The sequence below is a fragment of the Wolffia australiana genome, chromosome 3, assembly GCF_029677425.1.
Source record: "Wolffia australiana isolate 7733 chromosome 3, ASM2967742v1".
NCBI classification, from domain to species: domain Eukaryota; kingdom Viridiplantae; phylum Streptophyta; class Magnoliopsida; order Alismatales; family Araceae; genus Wolffia; species Wolffia australiana.
Genome location: NC_135837.1, coordinates 10678039 through 10698144, shown reverse-complemented (window position 1 = coordinate 10698144; position 20106 = coordinate 10678039). Strand labels below are relative to the sequence as shown.

The 20106-nt window shown below is 43.2% G+C and overlaps 2 protein-coding genes across 3 annotated transcripts; one reads left to right on the top strand and one right to left on the bottom strand.

The window, feature by feature from the left end:
* Window positions 1-4376: 4376 nt before the first annotated feature.
* LOC144700909 (polyadenylate-binding protein RBP45-like) lies at window positions 4377-9263 on the top strand. The gene is made up of 7 exons (XM_078572492.1): window positions 4377-4915; window positions 5582-6038; window positions 7707-7762; window positions 7833-7963; window positions 8027-8123; window positions 8202-8465; window positions 9023-9263. Exons 1-7 carry the CDS (start codon window positions 4550-4552, stop codon window positions 9023-9025), a joined length of 1374 nt encoding a protein of 457 aa, XP_078428618.1. The 5' UTR covers window positions 4377-4549; the 3' UTR covers window positions 9026-9263.
* Window positions 9264-15106: 5843 nt separating this feature from the next.
* LOC144700908 (protein DETOXIFICATION 40-like) lies at window positions 15107-19776 on the bottom strand. Of its 2 annotated transcripts, none has more exons than XM_078572490.1 (7): window positions 19333-19776; window positions 18123-18754; window positions 17711-17767; window positions 17079-17317; window positions 15530-15648; window positions 15322-15408; window positions 15107-15242 (listed from the first exon to the last, which is right to left on the bottom strand). In XM_078572490.1, the coding sequence occupies exons 1-7, from the start codon at window positions 19627-19629 to the stop codon at window positions 15177-15179; spliced, it is 1497 nt and encodes a 498-aa protein (XP_078428616.1). In that variant the 5' UTR covers window positions 19630-19776; the 3' UTR covers window positions 15107-15176. The 2 variants fall into 2 exon arrangements, with proteins under 2 accessions (XP_078428616.1, XP_078428617.1); XM_078572491.1 differs by having other exon boundaries at window positions 19226-19349.
* Between the last annotated feature and the right edge of the window lie 330 nt (window positions 19777-20106).

The window sequence follows — 20106 nt, the reverse complement described above, 5'->3', positions numbered from 1 at the left end:
CCGCGATGGCGGGCGGGCTCGCTGCGCAGCGGCCAGGCGCGGCGGAGCGGTTGGCGGAAGAGCGCGCAGGCGCGAGCGGTGATGGCGAGCGCGCTCGTTGTGCGGCTATGCATGGGTAGCACGCGGCAAAGCGCAGGTGGCGCGGAGTGGCTGACGGAGGCGGCGCGGGCCCTGTGCAGGGCGCGGTGCGGGCCCAGGGCGCGGGGCGCGGCGCAGGATTCAGCGCGGCACGGCAAGGCACGGGTGCATCGTGGGGCACGGCACGCAGCGCGGACGCGGCGACCAAGGGGCGGCTGGCGGTGGTGACGATGTTCCTTCCAGCACCTGCAAAGGCGAGGCCGGTGGACGGTCAGAACGACGGCGAAAGCCGCGGTGAACGGCGGTGGAAAGGCGGCGAGCGGCGGCGGTCTGGTGTGCGACCGTGTCGGCAGAACGGCGATGAGAATGGTGGCGGGCGATGGCAGGAAGGGCGGCATGCGGCGGCAACCTGGTGGACGGCCGGAGGTGCTGTTCCTTCTCCTTCTCTTCCTTCTTCTTCTTCCTTCCTCTCTTCTTCCACCCTCCTTGAGCGTGGGACTCTTCAACTTCCAACGTTATGATTTCAAATGAAAATTCAAGAGTATCAAAGGAGGGTGCCCACCCCTTCCTCTTATAGGGGATAGGTGGATGGGCCCCTTGAAAACAAAACAAACAAAAATAAAGAAAGAGGAAAATGGCTTAAGGGCTAGGGCCCATTAGCCGGAGGGGAAGGTATCCTCATACGGGAACTTCCCCTTGCTACACACGAGTACGAAGAAAACTAAGAAAGTGGGAATCAAAAGTGGGAAATGCGAGCAGGCACAGGTCGAAGATGGCGCGTCGTCACGCCGAATATTTGAACCCGGGGTTGCGCGTCGTTGTTGTGGCTCGTTGTGTCGGCTGGACACGTGTCGGTGGCGGGCTCAATGACGATGCTGGTTCCTCGATCGATGGTCCCGCCGTATCAGACGGTGCCGCGCCATCAGCTTTCCTTTGCTTCGGACCAGAGACGGACAACCCGAGCAGTCGTTGGAGACTTTTGTGGTGCCTTCGGCATCGTAGGAGCTCCCGTCGGCCTGCTGATTCAGCCAATCGTCGGCGGACCTCCGCTGCGACCACCCGACTAGTTGACTGTCAAGCTCCCGAACTGATTGGTCTCGTTATAACAATCAATCTAATCGACCCAGTCAACTGACCCGATCGACCCTGCGACCAATCGACTGCCTCGACCATCCAAACGACCGAGCTACCGACCGACCAGTCCGATCGATCAATCGATCCATTCAACCTGGCCGAGTGATCCGACCGACCTGATCAATCAACCCGACAGATCCCACTGTCCTGATCCGATCGACCAAACAGATTGATCCTGCCGACTGAACCGATCGGTCCGACCGATCTGACCGATCAAACATGTCGATCCAGCCGACCATCTTGACCGGTGTGGCTGACTAATCAGACCGGCCCTGTGCAAGACGAGACCATGAATCGGGTGGCTGCCCCCGACGCTGGATTTGCTGTCCTTGTGAGTCTTCCTCGGTCATCCATCCCACTCTGATAGCCACCGCTCGATTGCACGGATACTCCCTACCAGAGTTACTCCGTTCGCTGTCGCCCACTTGCCTTGATTGACCATTTCTGCTGGTATCACGCCATCCTCAAGCCGTGCTGCTCCATATTGGCTTGAGCCGCGACTACCACTGAGCTCATCTTCCTCCTTGCCTCCAACCTTTATTCATAGCTTCGGCACCTGCATTGCTCATCGAGCCGCCGACCGCTCTCCGATGCCTCTCCATCACACCCGCTTTGACCGGCGTCGGCTGTCAACGAATTCTGCACCATGAGTCTAACGGTGAGGTACGTTGTCCTCTCCCGTCGCTCGTTACTTACCTTTTGTAGTATAATTTTGATTTGACTCCACCGCGCTTAGGCTAGGTAGGTGAGAGAGGTTTGAGAGAAAACTAAGACACTTGAGTGTCTTACTGGTACAGATGAGACCGTTCATTACGTGCGAGCCCAACGGGTAACCCGTTCGGCCGTAGACGCCTACGTCGCTTCAACGAGGTTCGAGAAGCCACCATCGCCGTCACCGGAAACCTCGTCCAAGCTTGGAGCTCGGTGCCTCCCTCAAGTCGGAACCTTCGTACGAACGTAGGGCTCTCATCTTCACATCATAGTTACATCGACCCATTAGGGTTACCCGTCGGACAATGAGACCATCGACGTTTGATACCATCCTCATCTCTTATTGGCACCGAGCCATCATACTTGGTGTCGATCAGACGATGTCTTAGACGACGTCCGACATCATTTGGCTTGAGCGCTGTCGGCTCCCTCCTTCAGCTGGCCAATAAAAGCGCCCTTTTTTGTTCTTTTCTTTTTTTTTAAATGCCATTTTTATTCCTTGCTACAATATGCACTACCCACTTGTGTGAGAATTAATGTCAGTAGAGATAATAATTCCAAAACATATTCTAGTTGAGATAAAAATGGCCTTCAAAAATTAGGTAGAACTGTAGTAAAAAGAAATGGTGTTTTTTAACTTTTGCCGAATAAGTGTATGGAATAGGAATTTATAGTAAAATAAAGGTAAAATTAGTGAGCTGATGCATATAATGACTCTAAGTTGTGTACATTTTTAATACTCAAAATCACTTTATCAACTACACAAGGATGACCTTGCTAATCATAAACGTCATGCTCTTTTTATAATAATTTCATGCATTTATGTGCTTGTTTTCATTGAAATGATCTTGAGTATTTAAAATCTTAGAATGTGTACATTTCAAATACTTAAAATCACTTTATGAACTACACAAGGACGACCTTGCTAATCATAAATATCATATGCTATTTTTTGTAATAATTTCATGCATTTTATGTGCTTGTTTTCATTGAAATGGTCATAAATGCATGTTATTAATACTTAAAATGATTTAATAGACTTTTATAATGACTTTACTATTTTTCATGATTTTGTGGTACTTTGACGTAGTTTTCCATAATTAATTTCATGAATATAATAACTTTAAATGACATCAAATATTTATTTAGTAAATAGTTTAAAGAATTTATACTAATTCGAAAAATAAATTTGATAGATTTTCTAGTATTTTATGGGTTTTTCTGTCATTAAACTCATAAATAAAATCAATTTGTTAAAATTTTCTACTCCTAGAATACTAGAAAATTTTCTTCGTACCATGCTGGCAATCAACTGATGTCTTAGATTGCTCAATATCCAATTGATGATATCTAACCATTCGCAAGGAATTTTAATCTAAAATTTTGAGGGTATTTCCATCTTTCCCTACTTTATCCATCCACCATTGTGGGTGTATAAATAGAAACCCCATCTTTGTAAAAAAGGCGCCCCCAGATTTTGTTCCATATTTTGATTGGTGGGGTGACTTGTTCATTCAAAACCTCATTTAGGTCTATTCTTGTACTCCCCAAGCAAAGGATTAAAGTAACATTCAGATCTAGACACACGAAGAAGTGCCATTCAAGTCGTCGGCCACATAAGGACAAGGTAAGTGTGATCTTCATCTTTTTAACTCATGTCTTCATCCTTTTCCCTAGTTATCACTGTGGATAGCCTAGGTTTCTACTATCACGCACACCATCTTCAACTCCCGCCGCTTGTTGGCACATTTCCACTTCCATTTCTGTCACATTAGTGACAATAAAATCGTCATCACCCCCCCCCCCCCACTCTCTGCTGCTCATTGATGCACATCCGCCATCATTTGCATCACGATCAGTAGTGGTGTCTCTTTCATCCGGTGCACTCCACTCACGTCACCATCAATTGGTCATTCAGGGATGCCAAAGCACCGACAAAAGTAGTGTCTTAGAATCAATTAGCATTTTTCTTTAAAGTTCTATTAAAAATCATACAATTATTTATAACTTTAGAATAAATTAGGTTAATTACGACAATTATTTTAAACCATTTAGAATTCATTTTCACTAGTTTGCTTTTTTTTATTTTAGGCTAAATTACTAATATAGATATTAAATAACCAATAAATTTAAAGCTAAAATTCACTTATTAAATACTTGTTCTCAATGGATTCAACCCTTACAGGTCATATAAATACTATTGCATAAGCCAAAAGGACAATTATAACCCTAATTTCTGGTTCATCGGGTGCCCAATCAGACCAGCCCTAGTCCTGTCCCACCTAATCATTTCCTCTAATTTTTCCAAAATATCCAAATAATAAAACCGACATAAAAAATCATTTCCTCTATTTATTTCCAAAATATCGAAATCATAAAACCGACATAAAAAATCCCTCTTTCTCTCTCCATAATTCTAAGATCCTCGGTCTTAAATTACTTCTGTGGCTACCCTTTCTCCCCCCCTCTCTAACCTTTCCCGCTTCCCCCTAGGGTTAGGGTTAGGGTTTTTCGCGAACCACGACGATCGAGAGCAGTAGTTCGTGAAGATCTCGTCATCTTCTTCTACAAATTTTCCGATTTGCAGTTCTTCTCGATCTGTGATTATCTCTCTCGAGTTTCGACGATGATGCAGCCACCAGCAGGCTTGGTACCACCTCCCATGGCGGCACCGCCGATCGAGCAGCAGCTTCCGCCGCCTCCGGCTCAGCAGCAGTGGGCTCACATGATGCCGCCTCCTCAGTACCACCAGCCGCCCCCTCAGATGGCTCCGCCGACTTGGAATCAGCAGCCATCGCAGGTTCTTGCGCCTCAGCCAATGGGACATGTCCACGTGGCGCCACCGCAGCCTCAGCCTGTGCAGTACCAGCAGGTGGCTGCCCCGCCGGCCTCTGCCGGGTCTGCTGATGAGATACGTAGCCTTTGGATTGGGGATCTTCAGTACTGGATGGAAGAGACCTACCTTCACAGTTGTTTTGCTACCGCTGGGGAGGTACCCTTCTTTCCGTTTCTCTTCAGCATTCAACTTTGAGTTTAATGGCTTCGTTTGACTGCAATTTTCTGGCCCTGATTATGCTTTTGGTGCTTTTATTTTTAGTTTTTAGTTAAAGTTGATTATCCTGTGAATGTCTGGTGGTATCTGTGTGGGATCTTCTTTATTCCTTAGCCAGGAGTGTGATTGTAATGGTATTTGGCATTGTATTCGGGATTTCAAACTAACATCTTTGTTTCCTGATTTTTGATTGGAATGTTCGGAATTTATTATTCACGCCATTTTTTTTGAATTGTTGGTTTATGATTTTCGGTCTGAAACGAAAGCAGCTTTCGGACGTTTTTTTCCTGATTTTAGTTGATATTGAATCCCCAAGCGAGTGGCTGGTATTATTTGCGAAGTTCCTTGTCACTTTTTCTTGCAATAACACCTTTTATCCCGTATACCTGATTGCGATTTTCAGTCTTTTGATTATTTTTAGGTGAATTTAAATTCTCATGCGAATGAAAAGTGATATCTGTGTGCGGCCTCTTTATCACTGAATCCTGAGTTTAATTTGCAGTTATCTGGCATAGTCTCCCAAATGCTTTATGACGATCTTCAAACCTTTTTTCCCAAATGCTTTATGACTTTAAGCTGAAACTTAAATCCCTCTGAATATGGCAGGTGATGTCTGTGAAGGTCATCAGAAATAAACAAACTGGGCAATCTGAGGGTTATGGTTTTATTGAATTTACTAATCGAGCATCTGCAGAAAGAGTGCTTCAAGCGTTCAACGGGCAGCTAATGCCGAATGCAGAGCAGGCTTTCAGGCTTAACTGGGCAGCATATGGTGCAGGCGAGAGGCGGTCTGACGATAACGATCATCCGATATTTGTAGGAGATCTCGCTGCTGACGTCACTGACTACATGCTCCAAGAGACGTTTAGAAGCCGTTATCCGTCTGTTAAGGGAGCCAAAGTTGTTACTGACAGGGCCACAGGACGATCTAAAGGCTATGGATTTGTCAGATTTGGCGATGTCAATGAACAAAATCGTGCGTTGACAGAGATGAACGGAGTGTTCTTATCTACAAGGCCAATGCGGATCGGTTCAGCTACCACCAAGAAGACTGGTGGTGCAGGTGTGTGAACTTGTGTCATGACGCTATTCTTATATTTTTTACAGCATTTTTTGGCTACCATTGGTGAATGTTTGGTTCTTAGTGCAGATTCTATCTCTAGGCATTGTTTGATTAGTAGTATTTCGCTTGAAAGCCACAGTTTGTTGAGCATACACCCTCAGACTATTTACCTTCCCAGTGCTTTCCTTTATAATTGGGCAAAATTAAATAGAGATCCGATAACTTATTCGAGTCATCTTGTTCCAAAGCAGGATTCGAGAACATCAGCTGAGGTGCATATAACCTTTTATGCGTGCCCCATTCGGTCAGTGTTAAATCTTTAACGCACTCAGGGTACTTCAATTTCTTAAGTCCTTTCTCAAGAGGGTGTCTACTTTCTGAATTGTAAATTTTCTTACATTCCTTTCTTTTGAAGAGATGGTTTCATTACCCTCTTTCGTCTTGCGAGAATCTCCTTAAGTTCTTTCCTCTTTCCATTTCCATAATTAAATTTTATGCTATTATCAGCTTTATAATTCTCTACTCTTTATTTTCCCAATTTTCTAGCATTTGAAGAGAATGGTTTAATTACTCTCCTTCCTGTCGCAAGAATCTCTTTAACTATTTCCTTTTTCCATTTCCAGAGTTATATTTTCTGCTATTATTGGCTTTACAATTCTCTACTTCTTAATTTTTCCTTTTTCCTTTCGTATGAAGAGAATTTTTACATTGCCTTCATGTTTGTGTGAATCTCTTCCAATTCTTACCTCCGTCCATTTTCCAGAATTATATTTTCTGCCATTATCACCTTTATAATCTGAATCTACTCATTATTTTACTCTCTTTCCTTTCTACTGAAGAGAATGGTTACATATACCGTCTCTCCTTCCGCAAGAATATCATTTAGTTCTTTCCTCATTTCTGTGGAAGAATTATATTGTCTGCTATTTTCAGCATTATAATTCGATGCTCTATTTTTCCCTCTTTCCTTTCTATTGAAGAGAGCGGTTACATTTTCCCTCTCTCCTTTCGCAAGAATCTATATTACTTATTTCCCCTTTCCTGTTCCTAAATTAGGAATTGTCATTTATCAGATTTATTTTCCTCTACTCATTTAGTTCTGAGTCCTGTGTCGACTCGTTATCCCAATCAAATTTCGCGACTTCCATTTTTGCTCATTAACATATGACTAGTTTTGCATAGCTGAAAGAACTGTCATGATTCCCCCCTCGTTCACAATTGTTTGATAAAGTATGGGTTTTCATATTATCTCTGGCATTTGGGGTCACAAATGTTAGAGACGTGCTCAAATTTTTGGAATTTTAATTTGAAAATTTCCTTATTTTCTTAGAAAAATAAGGGTCGCTACTTCTGCCAACAAAGAGGAATTACATATTCATAAGCTTTGGGAAATACTTCTCCCAATGGTTCTTATGGTTACTATACGTTTGATTTCACTTTTCAGAACGTTCTAATCTTTTTTGATTCCTGTCCTTCAAGTTTTATCCTATTTGTACACATGATATTGAACTGTTGTTTGATTATCTATTATGGTTGTTTGAACGTAGACATAGTTTTTTACTAATGACGGAAAGATATTTGTACATTTTTGTCTTACACTTGTTTGAAAATTACTAGCACTCTTTGGATGTTTTGGGGGTGAAATATATGCATTATTTTTTCTCGCAGTTTCTTTCCCAACAGCTCAATCTGGTCCCTCGGAGAGCGACCCAAATAACACAACCGTGAGTTTTTTATTCTGAATATATACGCTATACATGTTAAAATTCCACCCTAAACTACATTTTTCTGCAGATTTTTGTTGGTGGATTGGATCCAAGCGTCACCGACGACATCTTGAGACAAGTCTTCGGTCAATACGGGGAGCTCATCCACGTGAAGATACCTGTTGGGAAACGCTGTGGATTCGTTCAATACGCCGCAAGGTCTGGCTCCTTTCTCACCCATAACTGTTGACCACTACTGCTGACCATCGTCCTCGCGCTCAGAGCCTCCGCAGAAGAAGCGTTGAACACTTTGAACGGGTTTCAGCTAGGCGGGCAATCAATCAGGCTGTCATGGGGCCGAAGCCCGTCGAACAAGCAGGTGTGTTTATTTTACCTTGCCCTTCTGGCTATTCAAAACGGTGGTTTGCTGACTATATTTGATCAATGTGGGCTCAAGCCGCAGGAGCAGGGTCAATGGAGCAGCGGTGGTAGCGGCGGCAGCGCCCCCGCCGCGTACTATGGTTATGGGCAAGGGGGATATGATGCAGCCGCGGCGTCTTACGGGTACGCTCCGCCACCGCAGGATCCGGCTATGTACGGGTACGGAGGCTATCCCGCTTACGGCGGTTTTCCCCAGCAACAAGCCCCCGTCCCGTCGCCTCAGCAATACTTGCAGCAGCCTCCACAGCAGCAGTATGCGCAGCCTCCGCAACAACCAATGGTATTTTTACATGTATAGTTCAGGATCGTCCCGGACATGGACGAAGGATGGAACGGGACAAATTTCGTCCCGTCCTACGTCCGGTGTTAGCTCAGGGACGAAAAACCGTCCCGTCCAGTCCCCCCAGGAAGAATTTTCGTCTCGAAATTCGTCCTGGACGAAAATTACCCATTTTAGATTTTTAATACATTAATGTGGATTTTTTCAAGTTTTTTAGGGAATTACTTAGGAGGTAGAACGCAAATGGACATTTCTACAATTATTTCTGAGTGGCGTCCATTTGCACGCACGTAAAAATACGTGGACTTTGATACAAATTGTCATTGCGAGGCCGCGTGGCAACATCTCAACCGTCAGATGTGAATCTGGCGGTCCCTGGGACGAACTTCTGTCCTGATATTCGTCAGGATCCTCGGAGGGGACGATTTTTTCGTCCTGGGACAAAATCCTCCCGTCCGTGTCCCTGCACTATATTTTCACGTCATCTCTCTTTCTCCCTCTCTCTCTCTCTTATGTGTGTCTCCATTTTCTTATCCTGACTCTAAACTTTTCTGCAGTGATAGCATGAGGCAGCTGGATGGTGGTGATGCTCTTTGTTTGCACCATACTCTCTCTTGTTGGTTTGATTTAACTATTATAGTGTCTTATGTAGCTGGGATGACGAACTACTGGTACTTGTTTTCTGTTGGTGTTATCATCTCTCTTTCCTCATCTATATCTTTGGCTTCGCTGTTGCATGCTACTATTGTTATTTTCCTGGTACGTCTCCTTTTAAATCTCTTCCCAAGACCTTGCTGATGGGTTGATCTCTATCATTCCGATCCCCATCTCTCTCTCCTAGTTGGTCATTGTCGTAATTTCTGAGGCATGCTGTTGGTAGAGTGCAATAATGATCATATCTCTACGAATGAAACATATAGAAAATAAATGACGAATTCGCTTTGCTGAAATGAAAATTCAACTATCTTGACAACTTGGCATTGACGCACTTCAACTATCTGCCTTCCCATTTTATATTTAGATTGCCAATACTCACGACAGGTGGAGAGAGAGAGATATATATATATATATAGGGGGAGAGATAGAGAGAGAGAGAGAGAGAGAGAGAGAGAGAGACAAGAAAGAGAGATGGAGATAGAGAGACAAGAAAGAGAGATGGAGATAGAGAGACAAAAGAAAGAGAGATGTAGAGAGAGAGAAAGAAAGAGAGATGGAGAGAGACAAGAAAGAGAGATGTAGAGAGATGGAGAGAGACTAGAAAGAGATGTAGAGAGAGAGAAGAAAGAGATGTAGAGAGAGAGAAGAAAGAGATGGAGAAAGAGAGAGAAGAAAGAGAGATGGAGAGAGAGAGAGAAATATTCCCAAGTTTTGCCACATGAATGACATTCAGAAGAAACCTACCCGTAGATAATTCTTTCTTTATGATTATTAAGTATTTTCGCCGTGGAACATTTAGTCTGCAGGTTATGATTTGAAATTAATTAATTCTCATCAGGTGTTAAAATTGATTTATTCATTTGAAAATTGATTTAAGATGAGTTATTCATTTTTTCTCATTTTCTAATGTAAATGCAGTGCGCTCTGCTCAATACTTACCACCTACAATTATTTCTGATGATGTCCTCAGTCATATCTATAAAGTAGTGTAACAGTTTCCACTTGATAAATAGGGCAATGCCCAAACTATAAAAAATTTCCAGATGGTAGAGATTGTGGAAAATAATTCATCTCATATAGATAAAATAAATCATGACAAAATTGTTCAAAGATTTTGGATAAATTCACTAAAATTGGTCTGAACTGGTACTAGTGCACGCATTGCCAGTAGCAAAACCAATGCTCAAGGGTGTTGTCATGCAAAATAAAGATACAGTACAAATGTGTTCTGGAGACATCTAGAGAAAATCCAATATAATGTTCACGATGAGATCAAGGGCTATTGACCTGGCAGAGAAAAGTAATGGAGTATGACGTTCGGTGAAGTAAGCTATACTTCTGATGCATCTCCTTGGAGCAGTTCATGTGTGATTATGGTCTGTCCTCAAAATTTGTCAGGAAGAGGTCACCCTAACAAAGGTGGTTCTATGACATGTGAGTGGTGTTGATTTCCCTGGACTGAGTGTGATTAACTCCACAGTAGAGAAGTAAAGGGGATTTCAGTGCAAATGTTTACTAATGTCCACAATGCCTCACTTATTATAGGCTCTTGGATCATGGGGAACAACAACACCTTATTATGCATCGTGACCCATTGGACTAGAAAATCCACTAGCTAATTCTTTCCCTTGGAAAAATTGAAGGATCCCACATTGGTGCAAACCGTGGAAGAATTGTCCTACAAGGGTATACAAATACGGCTTTGAGGGGAAGCTCTGACCAATTACTACAGACAATGCATCCAAAAACATAACAATATTAACATTCATTCCGCTGGATTAAAGTTTTTGAATCAGATCTATAGCGTGTAGTGTCCCATACCTTGTGCTTCCAACATTTTCAACCTTGTTCTCTAGGCTAGACTAAAGATTAGTTGTACTCTAACGGTACAGGTAGCAGTGCCATATGTGAGTAAAGTGCAAACGCATCGATGGGCGAAGTACATTACAAAGAAATGAACCATCTAAGTTACCCATCACAATCTTGCACATGTAAGAGTGCATGTTGCTTGTGTAGAGCCATCATTGATGCAATTTAAGGTTCCACAAAATATATTACAATTCAAGGCTCTACAAGATACATTTGTCTTTGTAGAAAGTTTGAGATGCCAAATTCAAACAAAATACAGCATTGACTGCCCTTGGTGTTGGGAGCCCACAATATATGTTTGAGGGTCCCAGTACTCGACAACATGGTCTTGCACTTCATCTCCACGCCTATGAAGGAATTACAACATTTGAAGAACTGAATGGGACATGCCTAGAGGATACATGGACATCCTCTATCAATTGTGCAACTATTGGCATTTATTTACTCATCACTTAGTGTCATCGATTGGTCACCACACTAACAACCCACCCTCCAAAAGCCATGAAGAATTCAAGATCCTTGCTGCCCACAAATCCTGGGGACACACTATGGATGACATGCAATAAAACACATGAAATATTAGATTTCGTGATCCTGCTTTGCCTTAATCAAATGCTTGCAAGTGTGTTGATTTTGTATTCACTTTAAAAACTAGACATTGTGAAACAAATATTTACTTCCACCCCAATGTGCTCCTCCAAGTATTCCGGGGGCATCTTTTAGGGGGGCATGCTGGGAGGGGAACCATATAAGTACTTTTGCTCATCACTTCCATGATTTATGGCGGAATCCCACCCTTTTTATCCCACCCTCATAACCATATGAGGAAGGTCTCTTCCCCCTTATGTACCAACAACAAAACCACATCATACACTTGTAGTGCCAACAACAAAATCACATCCTTTGGCTTCCTCTCCATCTGGTTTGTTATGCAAAATGGCTTGGACCCTTCAGGAGATAGGTCACCATGGTAACGAGGGAAAACTACCAATATTGCGGTAATGAGAAGGTCCAACCCCAGGTTGAGGAAACTAGTGTACCGCTCCCACCTGCCCATACAAGGGCAAGATGAGAAAGGTGGTGTGGCCCACCCACGTGCCCATCCACAGCAACACACCTTTGACCATGTGCTTTTGAATTCATGACCTTGATCTTTTTCATGACTGAAGATAGGGTCAGACCAAACCACTTTAATGTTGTGTGTGGTGATGTTGTCAATCATGCCCATTGAGTGCTGATCGTTGATGTGAATGTCAAGATGAATGAGGCTGAATCTGATTACTAGATATTATGGTGTGTCCCTGAAGCAAATTGGAGCGGATTCAGTGTAAAATTGATGCTATCCCCATGGACTTCCTACAAGGCGACCGTAGAACATCATTGACATTGTTTGTCATGAATAGCGGGCAATCTGCTATGTAGTTGTATCCTCCACATGCCAATCAGCTTTGCTTAGGTGGATCTACTTGGGTCGTTATTATGAACATGGGGACCACATTCCCCTCGTAATGACCCATACTGTTCTCCCAATAATTCTTCTCACCTCTACTGCCTAGCTAGAAGCTTCGGGAGATTTTGATGGGGCACTACCCTGATTTTGGGTGCTATGGCGTTGGTTGATTGTCTGAAATCACATTTCATGCGTCATAATTGGAAAATCGACTCATAATTCATCAAATAAACCTTATACATTGTTATCACATAATGTGGAAGTCATAGTTTTCACCTTGGAAGTTACTTCACGTCATTCACATATCTGGCCTCTAAACGTATCCACATAATTGATGCGATGATGCACATCCTCTTCAAATTATTGAATCCTTGTTGAATATATGGTTGATCTTCTCACCATTCGAACACACTGCAGGGAGTGAGGTTTTGAAGAAGTGGAAAAGAAAGTAGGGGGAGCAAGGGGGTGCCCAGATCTGGCCGGCATGAACACCTAAAATGGGCGCCCCCTTTGTACTTATTTTTGGAGGTTTTCAAAAAAGCCTTCAGAAGAATTTAAGTATACACATCATGTATAGGTCTTGTGCGTGTGATCCTTCAGAACAATTTATCAGCAACGCTAATAAATTTAATGACGCAATTACACTTATTCAGAAGCCTTATTATATGACTATATATATTAATCTAGGATTATTTTAACCTAATCGATATGTTAAGTTTCCAAACCTTGGGTTGCAAAGCTATACCTCGTGCCCTAGAAAATACTCAACTATGATTGAAATCTCTCATGGAACCTTTGTGCTTATTGGTTACCATATATGAAAAATTCTTCATGTGCATGAGAGTCCCAAAGGAATTGGGGTATGGTTAAACATCAAACCATCAGTCATTGTAGTTAGTGCTGTTATGTAATAGAGATCATTGGAAGAAGTCTTCTCCAATATCACGACTACTTAGGCCAAGGAATACATCTTTTTGCTTGAGACACTCTCCTCCCATACCAAGGTTTATCATACCATTTGGACCACTCAATCACCTTCACGTACTTAGTGCTTTATCTGAGCTAAGAGTGTTTTGAGTCTTTTGATTAGGGACTCTTGAATCACAAACAAACCATAGTCATCCACACACAATATGGGTTTGGTGTCTCAGGTCTTAGTACTACTAAGATTAATTCAATGATCAAATTTTCTGTTATTTAGTGTGTCTACACTGATGGTCACAAGAACAACCATACTTAACATATACGTAAGATAAAATATTTTTATTCTTGTATGATAGCGGATTGTCCATCTTGAGTATCCTTCAATTATGATATTAAGTATATATGTACAGACCAAAGATTACATTATTATGATCTGATAATAAGTCATTTTATATATTTGAAGACCATTATATACATCATATGAGAATAATAATGAATAATTATTTAATTTAATGAACCTTAACATGATTGGCTTGATGGCCACATAATATCAACCATATTCTTATTGGCTCCTTCATAAGGAGTCTTGTCTATCAGATATTCCACCATGCCCTCAAAAATTGCATGGGCCTCTTAAAGGTTGTCAAAATGGTACTGCTCTATATTGCTATATGCTCAGGCCTGGAGGCCCTTTATGATGTGATAGAGCTAGCTTGCCTCTTCTATCTCCATGATTTTGAGTGGTAGAGACACAAATTTCTTTTCATAATCCATGGGGCTTCCTATCTGTCAGAGTTGTCTAGCTCCATTCTTGCCATCTTGAATCTGTTGCACCAAATAAAGTGCTCTTTTAGCTCTTACATGAAAGACTCCCAATATTCCAATGACACGCACCCAATGTCCTACAATTTTGGGCAGCATGAAAGCTTTGGATTGCTGGAGAGGTAGTAGTTTGCCGCTTCTATTTTCTCATCTTCTGGGGTCCGAGACCCCAAAAACTTCCAATGTCACATGTGAAGTTGCTGACCTCGTCTTCTTTTTGCACTCAATCATAAGGGGTCAGTTCTGGCAATCATTGCCAGTTGGAGTCTATGCAACGTACCACACTCAATGCAATCTCGTGCGGCTCTACCTAGACATGAGTTTCATCTTCACCTCTCAAGTGTGCACTCTCCTCCATGCGTGTTGCATATGACGTGGTCATCTCTACAATTATGGACCTCGATTGGACTACCTCTATAATAGTCTACGTATCATCCACCCTGGAGAGTAGTCTCTCCTATTTGTCATGTTATACCTCCACCTTATCCCTTACGCGATTAGGAGGCTTTTTCTTTGCTCTCCCTTATTATCAGAATGACCCTTCACTCTCTTTCTTACTACATAAAAGCTTATCTTATCCTTCCATTACACACCGATTATGAATCCAATGCCACTAATAAATGACATAATACATATCTTCCTACTAAATCTACATCACTCTCAACCCCTTCATGTAACTCATTTCTCTCTCTCTTCCACTCAACATTTACTTAAGCCCTATCTCATTATCCCTAGGGATATGCTTGTTTTCATCGTCTAATTGTGGTTAGTTCTCTTCCCTGAATTGTTTCTCTCAACATACCTGCCATGATCATGACATATCCCAAACAATCTTGTTTATCCTTTTACTGTCATCTCTCTATGTTTGCCTGCTCTTATCCTACTCTTATCTGACCATCTCTCTCTCTACCCATGAATGAAAGATGAGGGAAAATTGTTATAATCCCGTGCCGATACATGGCAAGAAAATTGGGGAAAAAGCTGCTGATTCAGTGAAGCAGTGGCTCGGTAATCCCTGTGTCCCACTTCTCCAACCTCTTCACTGCCACTTCCACCTGCGCCAGACGACAAGCGTCAAGGTCATCGATCAAAAGTCAACAATCAATAGGTAAATCATTGACCAAGTGGGTCCACCTCGTCGTGCCAGTTGGTCCTGAAAGTGACCCACATAAGGATGATGGTTTGCATGACCGTTCCGCCAATCATCCCAGACCAGATGCCCTAATTTTGGATAGGTCAACGGTTAGTTAAAAAAATGTAATTTAATGGTAACAAAATTTTTAAATGGGTTTTATAATGCATTTTATCTATGTTTGGAGAAATTTATGTGGCTAATTATTACCTTTGCACCAAGATCAAAGTAGAAGCCGAGGAGCGCACCGAGGGGGATTCCAACGAAGTAGTAGCAGCCCACATTGACGTAGGCCACAAAGGCTTGCCATCCGCATCCCACGGCCACACCTTCAAGCGAAAGAAAACCATCATCCGTTGTCATAGTTCTCTGCCATCCTTCACATCCTCTCATCATCCTCATCATTATCCACATCATCATCATCACCCTTAAAATAATCCTCCACATCCTAATCATCTTCCCGTTATCCACACCATCATCATCACCCTCGTCCTAATTATCATCTCACCATTTTCTACATCATCATCATCATCATCATCATCATCATCATCATCATCATCATCATCATCATCATCATCATCACCCTCATGCTCATAATGATCCTCCTCATCCTAATTATCTCACCATTATCCACATCAGCATCATCACCCTCATACTCGTCCTCTTCCTAATCATCTCATCATAATAATATCATCGTCATCCTCATCATCATCATTAATGAAATGCAGGCATCCAGGGATATCAGAGAGAGATATAAGGTTCTCATAACTGTGGGAGACAGGAAGAAAGAGATAGAGAGTGGTAGGGCCGGAAAGGAGAGAGAAAAAGAGCGATACTAGGGAGGGTTAGAGAGAGAGCGAGACCGAAGGGAAAAGGGAAGAGAGAAATGTAACACGAACGAGAAAGATGGGAAAACGACAAGGGAGAGTCAGAGAGATAAAGGGACAAGCACTGACTAATTATTTTATATCCCCAGGAAGAGGGTGAGATAAGAAGCTGTTTTAATATTTCTTTTGAGAGAGAAGGAGAAGGGACAAGCACTGACATAGCCCGGGAGTGATGTGAAAGATAGATGAAAGAAAAAGAGAAGAGAGAGAAACAAGGAAGAAACAAATATAAATAAGTATATTATATTGAAATCTCTAGAGAGAGAGAGAGAAAAGGAAGGACAAATAAACCAAAAACGCCCACCTATATTGCACTGGAATCCCTAGACAGAGAAAGGGGGAGAGGGGATTGGCATTCCCACCTTTCTGTCATTCTCGTTCTCTTTGGAGATAGAACTGGAAAGAGACAGGGATAGAGACCCAAAGAGAGCGCCTCATGGATAGAAAGAAGAGCAGCGAAATACGACGTGCAAAGATAAGGGATAGAGACGAAAAGATAAACATCGGAGACCCAAAGAAAGCGACTTCGCCACGTATGTATAGAGAGAGAAAGAGGAGAGTGATCGCGACAAAGTGGAATACATGGATTGAGACAAAATAGAGATGGGAGACTCAAAAAGCGAGATCTATCTACAAGAGAGAAAGAGGAGAGAGACCAAAGCAAACATTTGGCGTATAGAGAGAGAAAGGGGAGAGAAGAACGAGACCCGGAGAGATAAAATGCAAATAAGACCCGACGAATGAGAGAGGAAAATGTCAAAAACATAGATAGTTAGATATCTAGAGAGAGAGGAGCGAGACATAGGAGATCCGGAAGGAGAGAGATAAAACGCGAAGAAATGGATATTTAAAGATAGAGAGAGAAAACTCACCAGAGAGAACGGGCTGAATGCCGTTGAGGAGGAGGGTGAGAGCGAGAAGAGGGCAGAGGTCAGAGACGGCGGCTGCCACTGTCTCTCCTTCAGTGAAGGCGTAGCTTATAACGTCGCGAAGAGCGAGAACGATGACTGATGCCAACGCCGATATTGCCAAGGCCAGTAGCGTCACGACCACCACCGAGAAAGCCGCTGCCTTTGGGTTGCGCGCACCCAACTCGTTGCTCACTCTCACGCTGCCCCAGGCGAGAGAGAGATAGTTAGATATACAGATAGATAGATATATAGGGGAAGATAGAGAGACAGATAGATAGATATATTGGGGGAGATAGTTAGAGAGACAGATAAGATAGATATATAGGGGAGATAGGTAGAGAGACAGAAATATAGATATAAGGTGGAGATAGTAAGAGAGACAGATAGATATATGGGGGGAGATAGAGAGACAGAGAGATATATATATATATGGGGAGATAGCTAGAGAGACAGATAGATAGATATATAGGGGGAGATAGTTAGACAGACAGATAGATATATAGGGGGAGATAGAGAGATAGATAGATATAGAAAGAGAGATCATTTTCTATGTGTAAGTTTATTTTTACGAGGAAGCAGGGGGAGAAGCTGACCTGGCAGCTGCGTTGAAGCCCACCGATATCATGAACACCCATCCGGAGATGATAGTGCTGTACCCAATCAAAGAGGACAAGCGCATCAGGTATAAGGAAAATGAGAGAGAGATAGAGGGAAAGAGAGAGAGGGGCGATAGAAATGGAGAGAAAGAACGAGAGGTAAAAGGAGAAAAAGAAAGAGGAGAGATAGATATAGTGAGGAGGGAGAAAGAAAAAGAAGAAAGAAAGGAGAGAGAGAGAAAAAGAAGAAAGAGACATAGAAGAGAGACGAAAAAAAAGAAATAGAAATAGAACAAGACAATAGAAGATAAGAGAGAGAGAGAGATAGAGAGAGAGAGAGAGGCAGAGAGAGAGAGAGAGGCACAGAGAGAGAGAGAGAGGCAGAGAGAGAGAGAGAGCATGATCTCACCAGATGGAGAGGGAATCCAAGGCGAGCTCGGGGTTTTTCAGTAGCCCAGCGAGAAGAACGAGAATTTGAAAATACCAAGTCTCCAGACACAGCATCACCGCAGACGCTGTAGACAGCCGGAAAAACTCTGAAAGCCCAGTAAAGGCCTGTGCCGAGAATCCCCTCCAAGTCCTCCGACACCTCTCGCTATTCACAATAAACAAGTACTGAGCCACGACGATTATCCACCACGACAAGCTCAGAACAAGCGACGCCCCAAGAATACCCAGCCCAAGCTTGTACACAGTAAGCCAGCTCAGGATAACGTGCACCACGAGCGTGCCTCCCGATATGTACGCGCTGGGCGCGACGATGCTCTGTGCTTGGAGGAACTTCTGTATGGGGAAGTTGAAGGCGTAGGCGAAGATTTGGGGGATTAGGCCGTAGACGAAGATTGAGGCGGCGTGGGAGATGGCCGGAGATTGGCCCAGCGCAATAAGAAGAGGCCGAGAGAAGGCGTAGATTAACGCTAATGGTATTCCTGTTGCTGTGAGAAGGATCGCTGATCTCTGCAAGTACACGCCCAGCATCTCGTATCGCTTCGCACCGTACGCTTGCCCGCACAGCGTTTCCACTGCGCTTCCCATGCCCAGCTGCAAAGATCCCAGATTGAATCAGAGAAGAAATCCTCGTCACGAAATCATTAGATTGCTGATAATCTAACTAAAGGTGTAAATTTTAGATAGATTTCTATGTGGGTTTTGCGGTTGAATCGAAACCCCAGTCAAGAAATCCAGTTGAAGATTTTATCTCTGGCAATAGTTCTTGGTGGGGGTTCCTCGCTTGAATCAAACCCCGATACAGAAATCACGAGCTCGCTAAATAAGTAACCAGAATAGGAATCTTTACGTAGATTTCTAAATGGGTTTCCGGGTTGAATTAAACCCTACTTAAGAAATCAGGAGATCGGTAGTAATCTAGATGAATGTATCATCTCGAGGTGGGTACGTCTCATGGGTCAGGAGGAACCCATCTTTGGCAAAGATTAAAGCGGGGCGAGTTTCGTTTTTCGCCAAGAACCTATATTTGGCAAAAAATCAAGGGGGGCAAGTTTCGAAGGTCACCAAGAACCCCTCTTCTGCAAAAATCTCGAAGTCGGTAACTTTCCCGGCTAACGAAGAACAAATCTTTAGATAATTCTCGAGGCGGGTTTGGCGTTGAGCGAGCACACCATTAGCCCGTAGGCGAAGATTTGAATCCCCGTGTTGCCCAGTGAAGCGGCAGCGAGCTCGAGGTTGCCGAGGTGACCGGAGATGATCTGAGTACTCATGGACATGAGAAAGTTGAGCATGTAAACGAGCACTGCCGGCGCTGCAAGATTGACCAAAAGCTTCATTTCGATGCACGTAGCGGCCACAAGTTTCTTCCCAATCGGCATATCTCCATCGTTTAGAATCGCCTCAAGCTCTGCGCTGCCGCCGTGCACCCCGTCTGCAGACATCGCCCTCTCCCCTTCCTTGGAACCCATCTTCTTCTTCTCCTTCTTCTTCTTCTTCTTCTTCTTCTTCTTCTTCTTCTTCTTCTTCTTCTTCGACGAAGTTTGAAGGTCAGAATAGGACAGAGAAAGAGGAGAGAGATGGAGAGATTCGACAGAATTGACTTAGCAGAAGATCTGAATTCCGAAGTTATTTAACATCTTCCTCGGGGGCAGGTATAGCTAGAGAGAGAAAGAGAGATAGAGAGAGGGTTGGTGGAACGGGTGGCAGAGAGATGGGTGCAGCTTGAGAGGAGCCAAAAGAAATATCTGGTTCTCCAGTCTCCACGTCCGTTGTTGTAGGCAACTTGTGTAGAGAGTCCAATGAAATTTAATGCCTACGGAGAAACCCATGTGGTATGGTATGGTGGACGTAATGGTAGTTGGCTGGGAGATGATTACTTTTGAGGCTCATTTAACCACTCTCTCCTGAAACTTTTGAGTATAGTGTCTTGACCAATGAAAGAGTTG